General features: G+C 52.2%; 1 protein-coding gene across 1 annotated transcript in view; it reads right to left on the minus strand.

Annotated features, from left to right (window-relative positions):
- Positions 1–17,500, minus strand: part of hhip (hedgehog interacting protein) — a gene marked incomplete at both ends in the record, with an annotated part of 36,405 nt that overhangs the window by 3,173 nt on the left and 15,732 nt on the right. Inside the window, 7 exon segments of the mRNA XM_083692698.1 lie at positions 2,005–2,086; positions 3,751–3,908; positions 5,097–5,220; positions 7,617–7,738; positions 8,140–8,283; positions 8,567–8,740; positions 10,469–10,620. Of these exon segments, the coding sequence (XP_083548824.1) occupies positions 2,005–2,086; positions 3,751–3,908; positions 5,097–5,220; positions 7,617–7,738; positions 8,140–8,283; positions 8,567–8,740; positions 10,469–10,620 (956 nt within the window).

Below are 17,500 nucleotides of genomic sequence, written 5' to 3' on the forward strand. Positions count from 1 at the left end.
CCTCCTCCTCCTCCTCCTCCCCCCCCCCCTCCTCCCTGTAACGAGATACTAATAACGAAGGCTGTGTGTAAAGAGCTGGACTCCAACACCACAGGGCCCTCAGACTAAACAAGCAGCCCAATAGATCGCGGTGGTGCTGGAAAGAATTGTTCTTCTTTGGGAAGAGAAATGCGGCCGTGCCAGAAAACATAAATAAAAAGAGAGCAGTGAGGGGGCCCACAGAAACATCTGCCGAGTCATTAATTGTGTTAAGAACTTGGGTGGCACTGTCATCACCTAGGAGTAATTAGCCTAGGGATCCATTTCTATTGTGACACACGCACACACACACACACACGCACGCACACGTACACGCACACAGACACACACACACAGACACACATACACACGCATGCACACACACACACACACGCACGCACACACACCAATCCAAGAAACGAGGACTGGCATAGGCCAGCGTTATTATTTCGGGCCCGTCCAGGACCCTTCCTGGCTCCCCACTGTAAGCCCCATGTGAAATGTTTTGAGATGCCCCACCTGCCTGACTGGAGCTGAATGACTTAACCTGCCATGAGGATGTGTGTTTTCTCCCTGCCATCCAAGCGTGCTGACAGGGGGACAGGCCTTGAGTTGTGGGAGGTTTAGAGTGAAAAAGACGTTTTTTTCTTTTTAATGAGCGATTGGTTTGAATTAGAGAGTGAGGGAATCTGGTTGTGTTCAATGTAAGTTCTTATTGTTGGGACAATATATCAGTGTCGTTCAAAGCCTACACATCTCTCATAGGTTGGCAGCGGTCGGGTGGGAGTTCGTACACCCCCATGTACATATTTCCTGGTATTCAGTGAGGAAATGTTTTTCACATGTATTTGGCCTGGGACAAAGCGTAAAGTTTAAAGATCCGTCATTATCGAAAAATGATTTTTAATAGTGTCAAACACATGTTAGGAATTAGGACGCACACACACACACGCACATGCACGCGCACGCACGCACACACACACACACACACACACATACGTATGCACACTCACACACACACGCACACACACACACAAATGATTGGCAGCATTCCATAGCAGCAGTCACATCTCCATCTCAACATTCATCTCCGTGCGCTCCAACTCATATTCATCAATTCAAAAACATTTGAATTTCTTCACTTCTTCCCGACTCTAAAACCAACCGACCGATCTCCGACTCACACAACGAGCGAGCCGGTACGTCCCGGTACCCCCCCCCCCCCCACCACCACCACTGAGAAAACATTCCCCTCCGAGCTCTAAGCGGCTGTCGACAGGTGCCCCCCCGGACTGTTTAAGCCGCGCTGTCAAGCGCTCCGAAAATACCCCCGGCGGTATCGCCGCGGTAACCGTCCTCGGCGGCGCAGCGGCGAGCCATCGCCGTCTGCGGGCCGTGTGTTGGTGTTAGGAACACGTTACACTAACATTAGGAAATGGTACGCTTACTCTCCAATTACAGGGGGGCCCGGGGTTTGTGTTGGCCTAGGGCACGCAGCAGTTGTGTGATGATTTGTTAAGGGGATGAGGGCCTGGTGTGGGTGATGCAGGCGGGAGGTGAAGGGAGGGAGGAGGAGGAGGGAGGAGGAGGAGGGATGAGGAAGGGAGGGAGGAGGAGGGAGGAGGAGGAGGAGGAGGGATGAGGGCCTGGTGTGGGTAATGCAGGCGGGAGGTGAAGGGAGGGAGGAGGAGGAGGAGGAGGAGGAGGAGGAGGAGGGATGAGGAAGGGAGGGAGGAGGAGGAGGAGGAGGAGGAGGAGGAGGAGGAGGAGGAGGGATGTGCGGATGGGCCCGGTGCGGATGACGGAGGAGGGAGGACGGATGATGTTCTGATTCCATAGAGTCAGTTCTGAGACTCCACGGACAGTATTCCATTATGTGTAGGTGTAAGAGGGTTGCACACACACACACACACACACACACACACACACACACACACACACACACACACACACACACACACACACAGAGTATCACAGTCATTGTACCTTTTAGGATCCACCAGCTTGTAGAGCTTCCCGCTGTTTGACTGGGCCATGCTTTTACTGGTGGCCAGGATGTACGCCTCACCTGTGGGAGAGAGGGGTTAGATGGGAAACGTAGTTCACTTGCCACATCTGGTGGCTAGGATGTAGACTTCATCTGTAGATAGGGGGGTCCCAACCACAACACCCCGGTGCTGCACTTGCCATGGGACTTGACGAGGGTTTCACGGGACAATTGAACACTCATGACTGGAACCAGGCGGATAATTTAATGAGGAGCGCGCCCGCAACACGGTCCCGTCAGAGGACAAATGATAAACATGTGTCAATGGGCAACGCGCCAAGCCCTCCACCATCCTCCACCGCTTCCAAATCACAAACAAATGCACGCAAAAATCTTCAAATAACCCCATAACCCACCCCAGCCCCGAGACCCGCCAAGCTCAACAAGTTAACCCTGTGTACGTCCTTGTACGGGAATACGGATCATGTGTACGTTTTGTTTAGCAAAACATGAGCTCACATTGAGTCATTTTTGGAGTGTGTGTGTGTGTGTGAGATTGTGTGTGCGTGTGTGTGTGTGTGTGTGTGTGTGTGTGTGTGTGTGTGTGTGAGATTGTGTGTGCGTGTGTGTGTGTGTGAGATTGTGTGTGTGTGTGTGTGTGTGTGTGTGTGTGTGTGTGTGTGTGTGTGTGTGTGAGTGTGTGTGTGTGTGTGTGTGTGTGTGTGAGATTGTGTGTGCGTGTGTGTGTGTGTGTGTGAGATTGTGTGTGTGTGTGTGTGTGTGTGTGTGAGGTCATTTCAGTTCAGTTGGTCTGCCTAAGCAGCATACCTCACCTCACCTCACCTCACCTCACCCACCTCACCTCACCTCACCTCACCTCACCTCACCTCACCTCGCACGGCCGAGGCAGGTAAACAATAACACAACATCGACCTACGACCTCCCGCCCACGTCAACACCGCGTAGGTGGTCAGGACACGTGACGACTCAATGAGGCCTTTGAGGCGCGATGCTGTCTTATGGAAATGACTTGCCTTAATCCAACAGGAAGCAGAGAGGGTTTAATATCCTGTTGGAATGTGCCACGGAGGAAGGGTGCGTGTCGCGTGTGGGAGAAGGCGATTGGTTTCCCCGTGACCTACGTTGGCGTTCGCCGGCGTGTCTCACTTCGTTGACGCCTTGAATTTGAGACGCAGTGTTTTTCCAAAACGGCTCCGTCTCGTTTCAGATTCGGAAGAGATACCCTCCCACCCTCCCTCCCTCCGTCCCTCCCCCCCCGCCCCACCCCCCCCCTCCAGTCAATGTCAAATGGTTCAGTCCTCTTGCTAACCCCAACCAAGTGGAAAATGTTGCAAGTCCCACTCTAGGGATGTTCTGTGTAAATACATGTTACCATTGTTCCATATACAATGCTCAATTATTCTAAACGAGAGTTTTTCAGAGTTTTGACGTCTGTCATTTTGGGTAAACACAAGACTTCAGGATGGCTCATCATTCAGACAACACTCTTAATCCACATGCTTTGTTGATGCAAGCTTTCACTCAGAAATGAGAGATAGAGAGAGAGAGAGAGAGAGAGAGAGAGAGAGACAAGGAGAGAGAGAGAGAGAGAGAGAGAGAGAAACGCACAGACAGAAAACAGATCGGCAGATGAACAGATAAAACATACAGAGATACTGTATATACATGTAAATGAAGCCAAAGTATACATCTTATCTCCAGCCTGTACCAGCTGATCTACTGACCCAGTTCATCCTCGCCAAAGCCCAGGATGTGTCCCACCAGCGCTGAGCCGCAGGTGCTACTGCTGCCCATGCACAGGGCCTTCTCCTGCCACTGCCCCTCCACCCCGGCCCCCGCCTCCCCCGCTGACCCAGAAGCCTTCTGGAGGATACGCAGATTCCTGGAAAACAAATAGCAATCCGACACTTAGTTCCAGAAACACATACGATGTACAGTAGCTAAAGGTTAAAGTTCACTCACGCGCCTTCTTCGGGGAGTGTAGGTCACTGACAAACAGAAACAGCATAACCAAACTGTTAATCAATCAACAGTCAGAAAGTGTGTGTGTGTGTGTGTGTGGGGGGGGGGGGGGGGGGGGTGATGATCCAGGCCATGGCAAATTGACCAACCTTGCGTTCCGATACTATGATGTTGTTTACTCAACGGTTTTGGTTTCAAAACAAACGCCTGGCCAAAACTCCCCCCCCCGCAACCCCCCCCACCCCCTCCTTGCCCTTTCACAACAGCGTGCCACAAAACTGAAATGAGGCAGAATATCCTCCCTCTCCTTTTTCCACATCCGACGCCATCTCTTGATAGCGGCGCCCTCCCCCCTCCCCTCCCGCCTCCCCCACCTCCCCCGCCCCCTCCACACTATTTATTTCCTTTGTTTACACAAGAGTGGAGGTTTGACATCAGGGAAGGGAAGATGGATTACAAACTCCACCAAATGTGTGAACAACAAGGGGCCAATAGCCAAGGGCGCAGCGCAGAGGGCAGGAAACCTAACATCCATTTCCACTGGAGGAGCTGGACGGCAGTACGGATGGTAACGGAATAGTGATGTCCCCCCCCCCCCCCCCCCCACCCCAACTCCCCCACGTCGATGGAACGCCGGGTTTATGTTGGCAAGGGCCCGAGACGCGGGACAGACGACAAAGACTGACGAAGAGTTATGCGGCTCGCCAACGCGAAGGACGGGTTACAAACACGTCTGATTGTGTTTGCTTAAAAAGAGTCAACAACAGACGGAGCTATCAAACGGCAAGCGGTTGATTTAGACTCGCCTCAGCCTCGTGTTTAATCGAGAGGCTCTCATCAACACATGCGGAGATAAATCACGGCGTTTCACAATACAACAATGTCACACTGGTCTTGAACTTGTTCTTTAGACAAGACAGGGGTGAGATCATCGAGCGCGGTCGGGCCGTATGTGTTGTGTAACACTCGAGACGCAGAGAGGCGAACTGGGCGCGCTCGCACAGAAAGCACGTCTCTGTTAATACTTCCTCTCCTGGCGTTTGGGCCAAGGACTGTGTGTGTGTGTGTGTGTGTGTGTGTGTGTGTGTACATGTTGTGTAACACTTACCCGTTCTTATCTCCGAAGATGTAACTGCCGTGAAGCCGTCTGGACTGACAGCCTCTGTAGAAGAAACCTCCCACAGGGGCCGCTCCTCCACTGGTCTGCAGGTCGAAGATGGATGGTTCGTTCTCTGTAGAAGACACACACGCGCACACACACACACACACACACGCACACGCACACGCACACGCACACGCACACGCACACGCACACGCACACACACACACACACAGTAGGTCAGCGTCATGTGTTAGCAAAGCTGTACTTTGTGTACGTTTTAGACTTTCCGCTCCTGATCCTTCATCGACAAACCTTCCCCTATGAGGTATTGAAACTTCAACCGCGGCCATGGTAAATGGTATCTGGAATGGTACGGTGCAGTAAACCACATTGGCTGACCTACAATGACAGCTTTAAGGCTTTCTGCGTCCAAAATGGACGTACCCAAAATGCGCCCCAAAACGAATGCACCCCTTTTCATAACTATGGCCAACGGTAACTATCACTTTAATGCCCCACAAGCATGTTATCTTTTCAGACAACAGGGCTTGCTATGAGACGGGGACCAAACGCTCAGTTTCACTTGGTTAAACGTCTCTCTGCAATATGAAGTCTGCTATCTAGTGCCAAGCTTGGCACCGTGACTTCAAGCCTAACGACTTTCTCTATAGGACCCTGGCGTGATTCATGCCCGTTATAATGAGCCCTGTTTTCTCTGTTTGTGTTGGAATAAAAGACGGATATCCACATTTACTGCAGTCTGTCAGGAGTGCATTAGCACACAGTGGAAGGCGGAAGACTTTCTTTGCCTTGTTAAAAACACTAAATCTAAATCCAAACTGGATTAATCCAAAGGCAATGTGGGGGTTGGCCTCCCCTTTTGCTGACGACTCCCACTGCGGCGATATTTCTTCATTAGGAACCGAACGTATGAAGTTTGTGTTACAACCAAAGTGCAAAAGGTTGAGGCAGCTACAAGTTTTTTTTTCTGGAAAACATGAATGTTAAATGTCGTCTTGGGAATGGACAATATAACGTGAGGAGTCCTAAGCCTTGTTGTAATCAAGACGGTAATAAACTCCCCCTTCGCCATCACAATAGTATAATCGGGCCGGGTCTGGGGTAATTTGGCCCAATCAGTGGTCAGTCTGGTAGAGAAGAGTCCAATGGGGAGGGAGGGAGGGGGAGTTATTTTGTGGCGTGGTGTAACCAGCACTCATTGTGTGGCGAAAACAAACAGCTCCACGTAATTCAAACCAAACAAAAGCAATCATTTCTTCTTTTGTGTGACCAAAAAAAATAAAAAAAATAGTTTTAGCTCGAAACTTCTGGCATCGATTATACTTTCTCGACGTGCTCCATTGAGAAATGAGCCGGGGTCCTCACGGCTGCTTTTTTTACAATACAATCCCATCATGGAGATATTCATTGTTGCTGACAGCTGTAAATCATATTCATGGTCACAAACGCACATTCCCCTGGCAACGACAGGCGGGGAAGAATCTTTGCTGATCACAATAAGCCCTCCCAGCCCTCCATTCCTTCTCCCAGATTGATACACTGTGTGCTATTGGAGACAACTAGCTGGACATACACCAAACACCATATTCTCACAACATTTACATTTACATTACATTTACATTTTACATTTATGGCATTTAGCAGACGCCTTTATCCAAAGCGACTAACAAATACATTTGTTGAAGTAAGTGAATCGTCTGTCCAACAGTCATCATAAGACAAAGTAATCAATGCTCACACCAGGGGCCATTGGCAGTCGTAATGCCAGAAGGCAGATTTTTTATTTTTAGCATTATTATTTTTTTATTATTATTATTAACAGGAGAGAACTTGTACAGGGGGGGAAGTGGGGGTGAAGAGGTCTCAAGGGTTGGGGTTAGGGTTAGTACGGGGGGGAAGTGGGGGTGAAGAGGTCTCAAGGGTTGGGGTTAGGGTTAGTACGGGGGGGAAGTGGGGGTGAAGAGGTCTCAAGGGTTGGGGTTAGGGTTAGTACGGGGGGGAAGTGGGGGTGAAGAGGTCTCAAGGGTTGGGGTTAGGGTTAGTACGGGGGGGAAGTGGGGGTGAAGAGGTCTCAAGGGTTGGGGTTAGGGTTAGTACGGGGGGGAAGTGGGGGTGAAGAGGTCTCAAGGGTTGGGGTTAGGGTTAGTACGGGGGGGAAGTGGGGGTGAAGAGGTCTCAAGGGTTAGGGTTAGGGTTAGTACAGGGGGGGTAGACACAACATGAAAGAATCGTCAATATCCCTGAATTACTCCAAGACGGAAATTTTTTCTTTATTTTTTATATTCCTTTCGTAGAAAGACACAGGGACAATAAAAAGGTTATCCAAAAGGGTAATTTACAGAAGAATTCCGTGAGATTCCACCCAATTTTCCCAAGCAGAGAACAGGCCATAAAGGGAAGGTCAGAATCATAACCGGCAACATTAATGTATCGCAAATGCATTCCAGATCTCTGGAAGATCTAAACCAGCGTTGTTATACGAAGCCTGGGAGAGTGGGAGCTCACCGTAGTCTTTCCCCTTCGTGATCTCTAGTATCCTGCCGGCTGAGGAGTTCTTCCCGCTGGCGTCGGTACACAGGATTAGGAGGCTCCCGTTGGTGTCCATGTGGAGCCGGTCCACGGCACACCTGGGGAGAGACAGGGATGGATACGTCGGAAAAAACAGGAACGCCAGCTACAGCATGACACTGTGTGTTGACTTGACCCTATGTGACCCTTGGGTGTTAACTATGATGCATTTGATTGCGTTGGGAGGCGTGTCCTCCTGTCTTTCACAGTGACATCATGCAAAGGGCGTTGTCAATCAGTCATTGTAGCTTACATGTAAAACACAGACACAGGGTGGATGAAACGGTTCTAGCACATATCCTAGAATCAATCTAGGGCAGAGCTCCTGCCATCTGGAGTCAGTGAACTGGGTAGTGACTGACAGTGACACAACAGTGGTTCCCATGTCTGGGACGGACACTCGAATGGGGTCTTTGGCATTGTGGTGCTGTACAAGTATCCCATGTACCCTTTCACTCACCTGCCTGGGTCATGCAGGCCGTGGGCGAAGATTTCCGGCGGCTGATTGGTGCTGTTGAAGTAGGGGTTGTTCCTGGGTATGGAGTAGGGTGCTGAGCAGGAGTCTGTGTCCACGTCTACCCTCAGAACTGACCCTGTGAAGTCACTGTGAACACACACACACACACACACACACACACACGCGCACACACACACACACACACACACACACACACACACACACACACAAAGCCAATTGGTTAGGACAGAACTGAATGGTAGAAAGTACTTCAAGAACGATCCTATAAGACCTCCGTTGAATAAGGGGAACAGACAGAGACAGGTGAGGCCTAAACTGCAGCCACAGAAACACTGCAAACCCCCACATCTTTGCCTCCACACTGGTCATGACACCATCGCCCCGTGACCCTGTGACCCCTGGTCTCTACCTGAGGCCGTCCATCTCCTCCATGTCGTCCAGCGTGATCATGCCGTCGCCAAGGACGATGTGGAGCAGGCCGTCGGGTCCGAACAGCAGCTGGCCCCCCAGGTGCTTCCTGTGCAGCTCCGCCACCTCCATCAGCACCCGCATGGTCCTAGTGTCCACCTGGTTGGGGTTCTTCCTGGGGTGGGGGGGGGAGGCGGAGGGCACTGTCAGTCAGAGGCTGTCGTGTCACAATGATACTGTACAGTACACGCTGTCATGTCTCATCAGACACATAGGGCTGGGGAGTTTTTCCTGGTCAGGTCACATGGTCATGGAAAAACTCAGGGCCTTAATTATACATACAAGGGAGGGCCACATGCTGAAGCCATTGGGGCAGACTCACATAGATATGAGGTGTATCGCGTTTGAGACTGAAAGGATGCAGGACATTATCAACAGTAGAGTCTTTAAAGGAGCAATCTGGGATTCAAACAACAACAAAGTGGTCACCCTGACACTATTTTGGGGGGAAAAGCTGAGGGATGGGGGTGGAGAAATGTAAACACTCTCAAATTCATAGACGGGGATGCGGACGTAAGGACTGACCATCCATGAGAACCATGTTTAAAGCTATATATATCCTGTTTGTTTACCATTGCATTGATATGAATAATGGAGTAAAACTCTATCTTATATTTTGGGTTCTGATGGGGGAAAAACAGGTGAATTAATCTCATGAGGCATTTATATGTTATGTTCTTCAAGAATCAATGGCTATGTTTCAACCATTTAAAAGTCCAAAAATGGATGTACGAATCCCAGATTGGCCCTTTAAGGTCTCCGTAATACCTGTAAAATGCAATTATCTGGAGGAGTAAACTGATACCACTGCAGGAGAAATGCTGACATGTAAAAACAAGCCAACTCCAACATGAATAGTGTTTTAATTACTTTGTTGTCTGGAGACAATTTCTCCATATTTGATGAATCGGAGGAGATCAAATGGGATGGATCTCAAGCTTGTAACCAGAGCCTAAAAATGTCACGTCGTCTTTCCAAGTCCAGAGCGAAGATCTGGCTTTAAATTAACAGCAACAAAATGTTGAATTGTGTGTTATTTTGGGCAGGGTATTTAGACAGAGAGAGATTCCTATTATTTTTCACAGTGCTTCGCCAGAGAGAGAGAGAGAGAGAGAGAGACAGAGAGAGAGAGAGAGATTGACAATTTTACACCGGCTACAAATACCAAAAGCGTGAGTCATTCCTTGACTCCCAACACTCAAACGATGCCGCCAGGATCATAATTGCCTTTAGAAGAATTAAGTCTTTAAACTGAGCACACACAACGGTGATTATGATAATAAAACGTAACGTTTTTAACTCGTTAGTTTGTTGTCTTAGTCGCGGCGGCGGGCCTTGCGCAACGGCGCTCGGCAGCGTCTGAGGAGCGTGAAGGGAACAGCGCGGCGGTCGTCATTAAGAGACGGCGTTATAATTATACGCTGCCGTTCCGTTTTTCTATGAAAAGCAAAGCCGTCACTGTCAGTAAACACGTTCGGCGGGGATCTTGGCAGGCTGAGGCGGCGCCGGCTGCGATCCAAACCGACGATAAATCAAAAATCATGTTCGTCCCCCTCTCCTTCTGGCTCATCTCGAGGGGGAGAACGACAAAACAATGTGTCTTATGTGCGCCCCCCCCCCCCCCCCGGCCTACACCCGGTCTCCGCTGCTGTCCATTGGTTGGACCGCAAGCGGTCGACGGCGGTTTCGGCAGCGGTCGCGCAGAGTCGACCCTCTCGACTCGACCACCGCTTGTGGTCGCGTGCACCGCGAACCCCTTTCTCCGTTCTCATCGGTTCGACCGTAAGCGGTCAACGGTTAGGGGTCGTTTTTATATGGCGTGGGCTTTCGGCCCCCCCGTTACCTGGAGACGGTGTACTCGACCACGCGGAGGATGTGGTCGTGCGGCCCGATGGCCCAGCGCTCCTGGTTGGTGGTGTAGGAGACGTAGAGCTTTCCGTTCTTCCTGTAATTGGAGTGGAATGCGAGGCTTAGCAGGCCCCTTTCATCCCCGCCCTGCAGTCAGAGGAGAAACACAAAGGACCCAGGAGTTAATTATGTCCCTTTCTGTGTGCTGTGCTGAGAGTCAAAGCCAATCTATCCCCCAGCCCCCCCCCCCCCCCCCCCCTCTACACCACTCCCCAGCCAAGCCCATCACCCCCCACATAGCCTCATTCTATACACTTCTTTCTCCTTTTTTCTATCTCTCTCTCTCTCACTCCCTCGTTCTTTCTATCTAGGTCTCTGTAGATACCCTGTATCCCCCCCCCCTCCCCCCCCCCCACACACACACCCCCTCTCCTTCCCACCTCCAACACCTCCTCCTTGACTACTGCATTTCCAACCATTATAAAACATTTGACTCCAGGCAGCAGTGCTTCTCCCCCACTACCCCCAACACCACCCCCAACACCACCCCCCCACCCCCCCCACCCATCCCTCTCTCTCCGGCCTGGTTATGTGTGCTTGTCCTCGGGGTCGGGGGCCCCCGCGACGCCCAGGCCCTCCCGGCGGCCTCCATTGTGCGGTGATTTGTGTGTGTAATCTTTGGGGGATATCCGTGAATGCTACGCTGAGTGGCTGAAAGAATTTATTAGCTCACTCGCAGTTCATAGAGAGCACAAAAGTGCAGAGTCCTTCAGTCCCCCTGCTTTCTCCCCCCTCCCTCCCTCCCTCTCCCATCCCCATTCCTCCCCCCTCCCTCCCTCCCTCTCCCACCCCCATTCCTCCCCCATCCCTCCATCCCTCCCTCCCCCCCCACCACCCCCATCCCTCCCTCCCTCCCTCTCCCACCCCCATTCCTCCCCCATCCCTCCCTCCCTCCCTCTCCCACCCCCATTCCTCCCCCATCCCTCCATCCCATCCCTCCCTCCCCACCACCCCCATCCCTCCCTCCCCCCTTCCCCCAAAATGCATGCAAAATTTAAGGATAGAGGGAGGTGGGGACAAAATGAGGGAAAAAAAGAGAAAGGAAAAACCTAAACAACAGTAGAGTTGCCAGCTCCCACTGTCCTGGCCACATGTTTAGAAAACATCTAAATTGCTTGTGTAAAACGTAAACCTTTGTCTCACCCCGGAGGCAGCTACATCAGTTGTCACTACCCCGGTGGTCCTCCCATCATCTAGCTGTAATAGGCAGCTATAGCGTTTCAGTCTCTAGGCAAGGCAATCAGGTCAGCCCTTTTTTTTGTTGTTTCTCTCCCTCTCTCTCTCTCTTTCTTTCTTTCTTTCTCTCTCTCTCTCTCTCTCTCTCTTTTAACAAAAGAATGAACAGAATGCTAGGCTTAGGTGTTAAGAATGTTTAAAATGTGGCCCCGTACATTTTTGGCGTTTTCTGTTTTCTTTTTTTTCTTTTTTTTCCCTTCCCTTCTTTCATTCAAAACAGCTTGAGTTCCTTTCTACAACCAATACCACGGTGGAGACAATGAGGAGGGGTGGAGGGGGGACGGGGGGGGGACGACGGCGACGACACACCAATTGAATTCCTTATTGAAACGCTGCCTCACAGGCAGAGTCCAGCCAGCCACCATCACGCCTGCCCGCCGATACAAAAGCTGCATGCGTCAACCTTTAGGCATCCCCTCTCAAAATATTTAAAAAGGAATTCGGCAAAGAGGAGGTCTGCGTTTGCACTGCTGTTGGAAGGCATTAGAGAGAGGTGTAGTCCATGACACAGGCCAAGGAACACACATCATAAATTGGTTAAAGTGTACTGTTTGGACTGCTCCTGACCAGGCTCCAGTCAAACACAGCGCTGACACAACCCACATGCAGACGTCAGAGGGGATGACTGTTGACAAAGGAATGCGATGGAAGCGTCCATAACCCAACCAACAGAGATGCGCGTAATTACACACTGGGGTGCGTTCAATCGGACCGTAAAGCCCTAAAGTTGTGAAAGTTGACAAATAAATCTCCCGACTGAAAAAAGGCAAGGTTCCTCTCCGCAAACGAATTTATGGGAACTCCATAAATGTCAGTTCTGTGCTGTCCGAGTGAGAAGGAGCCGTGTGGGTTATGACGATGGAGAATGAGAGGTGCAGGTTGACACGGCGGAGTGAGAGGACAGCGGTTCCAACACGGTTCCAACACGGCACAACAAAAACAGGAAAAGGTCTTTGTTTGGGAGGACTTTGTCCTAATCCCAACCTTCACCTTAAAATCCCTGACCCACATGTCGGATTTGGAAGCGGCGGCGGCGACCCGGATCCCAAAAATAAACACAAGAGGAAGGAGCGGGTCAGAAACAGGAATTCCGAAGCAAAGGAATTATGCCGTATCTGATCCGGAGGCGGAGGGGACCACCATGACACACCGAGGCCCGGGCCGGTAAATGGGCTGAAATATTAGCCGGCTGGCAACAGCAGCAGGCCTACGGAACAGCAGAGCTAATCGTACCAGGCTACGAGAAACAAACGCAGAACCCCCCCCTCCCCTCCCTAGAACTCCCCTCTTCTCCTCCAACTGAATGTGAACCCTGATTAAGGAGAAGACTGAAAAACTCCAACCTAGCTCCTGTAGATTGATGATCTGGGGTAAACTGCTGCCAAAGCTACAGCAGCAGAGATATTGTTGGCAGGCCAAGTAGCTGCTCCAATTGATAGACAAATATGTGCTCATTATGAGAGCTCGTTTGCAAAGTGTTGTGTTCTGTGAAACTTCAACAAAGTCAGGTTTCAGTGGTTGAGGTTTTACTGTGTGGGGCCGAGGCCTGGGGAGAGGGATTGGCCCTGTGTGACTACCCCTAAAATGCATCTTCTTTCTTTCCTTCCTTCCTTCCTCCCTTTCTTGAAGAGAATCACTGATCTGACCTGTTTGATTGGAGAAAGCAATGCAGTGGACCAGTCGAATCATGTTAGATCAGCGATTACATCAAGCAAGGGAGGACGCAGGGGAGCATTTGAAAGTTTAAGAGTATTCAAACAGGGCCATAGGCTCTTTCTCTCTCTCTCTCTCTCTCATCTGTTCCCAGAAGCCCCACCACCCTCCCACCCCCTCCCCCCCCCCCCCCCCCCCCCGTGGTCATGGGAGAACACAGCCTCTTAGCGGGGGAGACAATGGCTGCCGATGATGTCATTGTACTCGCTCCCGGGCCCCACCTCTGTCGGCCTCCACAAATCACCTCGCCACGTCCACTTGAACCGAGTTCCCTCCTTTTCTCCTCAAATGGCTCCCCTTTTTTACGACTGCCATTATTCTTTCCCAGAGTCCAGTGGGTGTGGGGTGGGGGGGGGGGGGGGTGGGGGGGGTCGACTACACCAGGCTTTTTGGCGGCATTCAGTGGGGAGTTGGGAAAGCAGGCTGGGCTGGGCTGGGCTGGGCTGGGCTGGGCTGGACTGGGCTGGGCTGGGCTGGACTGGGCTGGGCTGGGCTGGGCTGAACTGGGCTGGGGTGGGCTGGGCTGGACTGGGCTGAACTGGGCTGGGGGTGACTTGGGCTGAGCTGGGCTGGGCTGGGATGGGCTGGGTTGGGTTAGGCTGGGTTGGGTTAGGCTGGGCTGGGCTGGGCTGGGCTCGGTTGGGATGGGCTGGGTTGGGTTAGGCTGGGTTGGGTTAGGCTGGGCTGGGCTGGGTTGGGATGGGCTGGGTTGGGTTAGGCTGGGTTGGGTTAGGCTGGGCTGGGCTGGGCTGGGCTGGGCTCGGTTGGGATGGGATGGGTTGGGCTGGGATGGGTTGGGCTGGGCTGGGCTGGGTTGGGCTGGGCTGTGGTGAGCTGGAAGTGCAGTCGGGGGGAGGCATTGGTGGGGGGGGTTCTTGCCAGAATATCAGCGACATTCCACAGGGCGTGGACTGGAGGAGAACGGTGCGCTGATGTTGCTGACTACCGTTTCCCCTCCCAGCGGGCGTGCAGCTGCCTTTCAGGTCCATGATGCATGGTTTGGCTCACGCATTGTTGCCCAGCACCTTTTGATCCTTATTGGCTCAGGCAATCCCCACAAAAAGACATTCCTTCACAAGAGCTGATTGGAGAAAAACAATGGAGACCTTACCTCAAAGGCAATCTGAAATGTTCACACTCATTCAGCCCCCCACCCCACCCCACCCCATCCTCCACCCTCCTCCACCCTCAACCCCCCTGTTCCCCAGCACAATAAAACCAGAAACCCCCCCCCCCACCATCCTCCTCCACCTGTTAACACACATTAATCCCATGACAAGGTTTGCGTTGAGTTCAGAGATCACTCAACTTTCACAAGCGACAGCGACAAAAACAAGACCAAAAACACTCCCATCCACAATCAAGAATTAGAAGAAAAAAAAACATTCCGTAACGGAACGCAATTTCCTGTTGTCCCACCACACACGGACCATAACCCGGATCCCGTCCTGCGACGGTGACGGCAACGGCGACCGGGGGGGGACCAACAACCCGGAATTCCTTCCAGTCAACGTGTTCCGTGGTGAGCTCCTCTCGCTGTTACGTTAACTGGATAATAGACACATTAACATGAACGGGGCCCCTGAGCTCGGCTCAGCTCAGACAACAGTAGAGAGGAGGAGAGGCTAATTTGTCAAAGGCAGGGTACTTACGCTAGACAGTATGAGAGCAAGTCGTCCCCCCCCCGCCCCCCGCCCCCCCCCACTACCCCTCTGGCTGAGGGAGTCCAACAGCTGTGTGTGTGTGTGTGTGTGTGTGTGTGTGTGTGTGCGTGTGTGCAGTGTGACAGTGAAAATAACACACTGTGAGCTATTTGTTTCGCCATGAAATATTTTATTGTCGAAGCCCGAAGGCCCATAGTCCCAGTCATACACACACACACACACACACACACACACACACACGCCCACACACGCACACACACACACACACACACGCACGCCCACACATGCACACGCCCACACACACACACACACACACACACACGCCCACGCACGCACACACGCACACGCACACACACACGCACGCGTCCACGCACACACGGCCTAATACATTTCATGGGGAGTGTTAACCCTGCGCTGACTGCGGCCCGGGCTCGCAGGACGCAGATGTCTCCATTTATTCCGAACCACTTTTATTTTGCCATCGCTGGCGCGACTAACACGCCGCGTTTCCACGAGCACTCGCACATGCGCCATGTCAGCGTTCATCTAATAAAAGGCGAAACGTTGTCTCGTTTAGTTTTTTGTGTGTGTGGGGGTGTGTGTGTGTGTGTGTGTGGGGGGGGGTCGCACATATTGCCAGCCACCACAGAACACAAGGAGTGTTATGTGGAAGTCTGTACTGTGGGCTACGTGCGCTAGTGCAGCGTAGCATCTGGAAGCGGTTGGTGTTGAAGAAAACCCAAAACAAGTCAACTCACTAACTAGGCACCTCTGTTAACAGCAGGGCGGCTTTGTAGCAGCGGGCGTCGCTATCAGACATCGGCGCTGAGCTGAGACGTGGTAAACACGCCACACAACTGGCACGGGGCGTCGTAAAAAAAAACCCGCCCCGGATCGTAACTCCACGCCACGTGCGGCACGGCTTACCGCCGCCTCACCACATCTGAACCGCAGCCTGGCACAAGCCTCCGCCCAATCAGCAGGCTCCTGGGAAACCTCAATAGTAGCCATCTTCACGACACACCGCCTGAGGACTAGAAGCTATGAGAGGTTGTCTGAGGAAGACAGGAGTGACCGGACTCTGTGTGTGGGATGGAGGAGAGGATGAGTGAGCAAGGAGGAGGAGGGGGGGTGGGGGGGGATTGAGGGTGGCAGGGAATGTCAGAATTAGCAGGCTTCCTACCGGGAAGAGGACGCCAGCAAGTGCGTTACACACACGCGCACGCGCACGCGCACACACACACACACACACACACACACACACACACACACACACACACACACATACACACACACACACACACACACCCACACACACACAATGACAGAAGGCGGAGAGGGGGAGATTGGGTTTCAGGGAACACCCACGGTGCAGTGGGGAGCCTCCCGCCTCAGCCCAGCATTGTTTCCGAGCGGGTCGGGTTAATTGGCACCGGGGGGATCGGCCGAGGGAGGCGGGGGGGGGAGTTCGGAGAGGAGGAAACACAGAACATTACAATCAAAGCATGTGGACGGGGGGGGGGGGGGCTAATGATAAAACCTGTTATCTGCCCCCCCCCCCCCCACCCCCCTCCATCCCTCTCCTCCTCCTCCTCCTCCCATCCACGTCCCTGGAGTCTCTGGGTCCTCTATCTTGTATAAAGGCATCCATGTCCTGTTGATGCTGGGAGTAAACACCTCGGCCCTCCCCTGGTGCTCCCGGACCCCAACCACGGTGCAGGACGGACGGGGAAACCTTCTAGCAGCCAACAGCCCAACATCACAACATCACAACATCAGTCAATAGGGCTCCTGGGGTTCCGCAAGGCCGGGGCTCGAGCCACCTCTAATTGTCATAATGATTGTTTTATCCGCCTCCAGTTTAGGTTTAATGGCGATAAGGACGGAGGGGATGGGAGGGCAGGGGGGTCCCAGAGGGGCTGTTCGCATGTCCATTCGCTGGGGTCCGTTTGACTCCCTGTAATCTGCCGGGGTCTTTCTGTGGAGCAGCGGGAGGCATGCGTGATAGATAAACTTCCTGTCAAAAGCGTGCCCCCCCCCCACCACCCCCCGCACCCCCCCACCCCTGCTAAACATTCCCCCCTGCCACAAACAATCTCTGGATGCTATGTAAACAATTCACTTTCAAATTCCGAAAACGCAGCCGTCCCCACAGCCCCCACAGTCAACATGACTGTGACACACAACTTGGCCTAACTATAAGTGACAGTGAAAGACGCTTGACAAGTTCTGACAATAACCGGAATTCTCCGACAGGTTTAAAGCTTTGGAACCGAAACAGAACGTCCGTTTAAGAAATGTTTGCATTTTCACTACAATACGTCTCAGGGCAAAGGAAGAGACAGGGGATGTAG

The sequence above is a fragment of the Argentina silus genome, assembly GCF_951799395.1.
Source record: "Argentina silus genome assembly, chromosome: 21".
Lineage (NCBI taxonomy): Eukaryota > Metazoa > Chordata > Actinopteri > Argentiniformes > Argentinidae > Argentina > Argentina silus.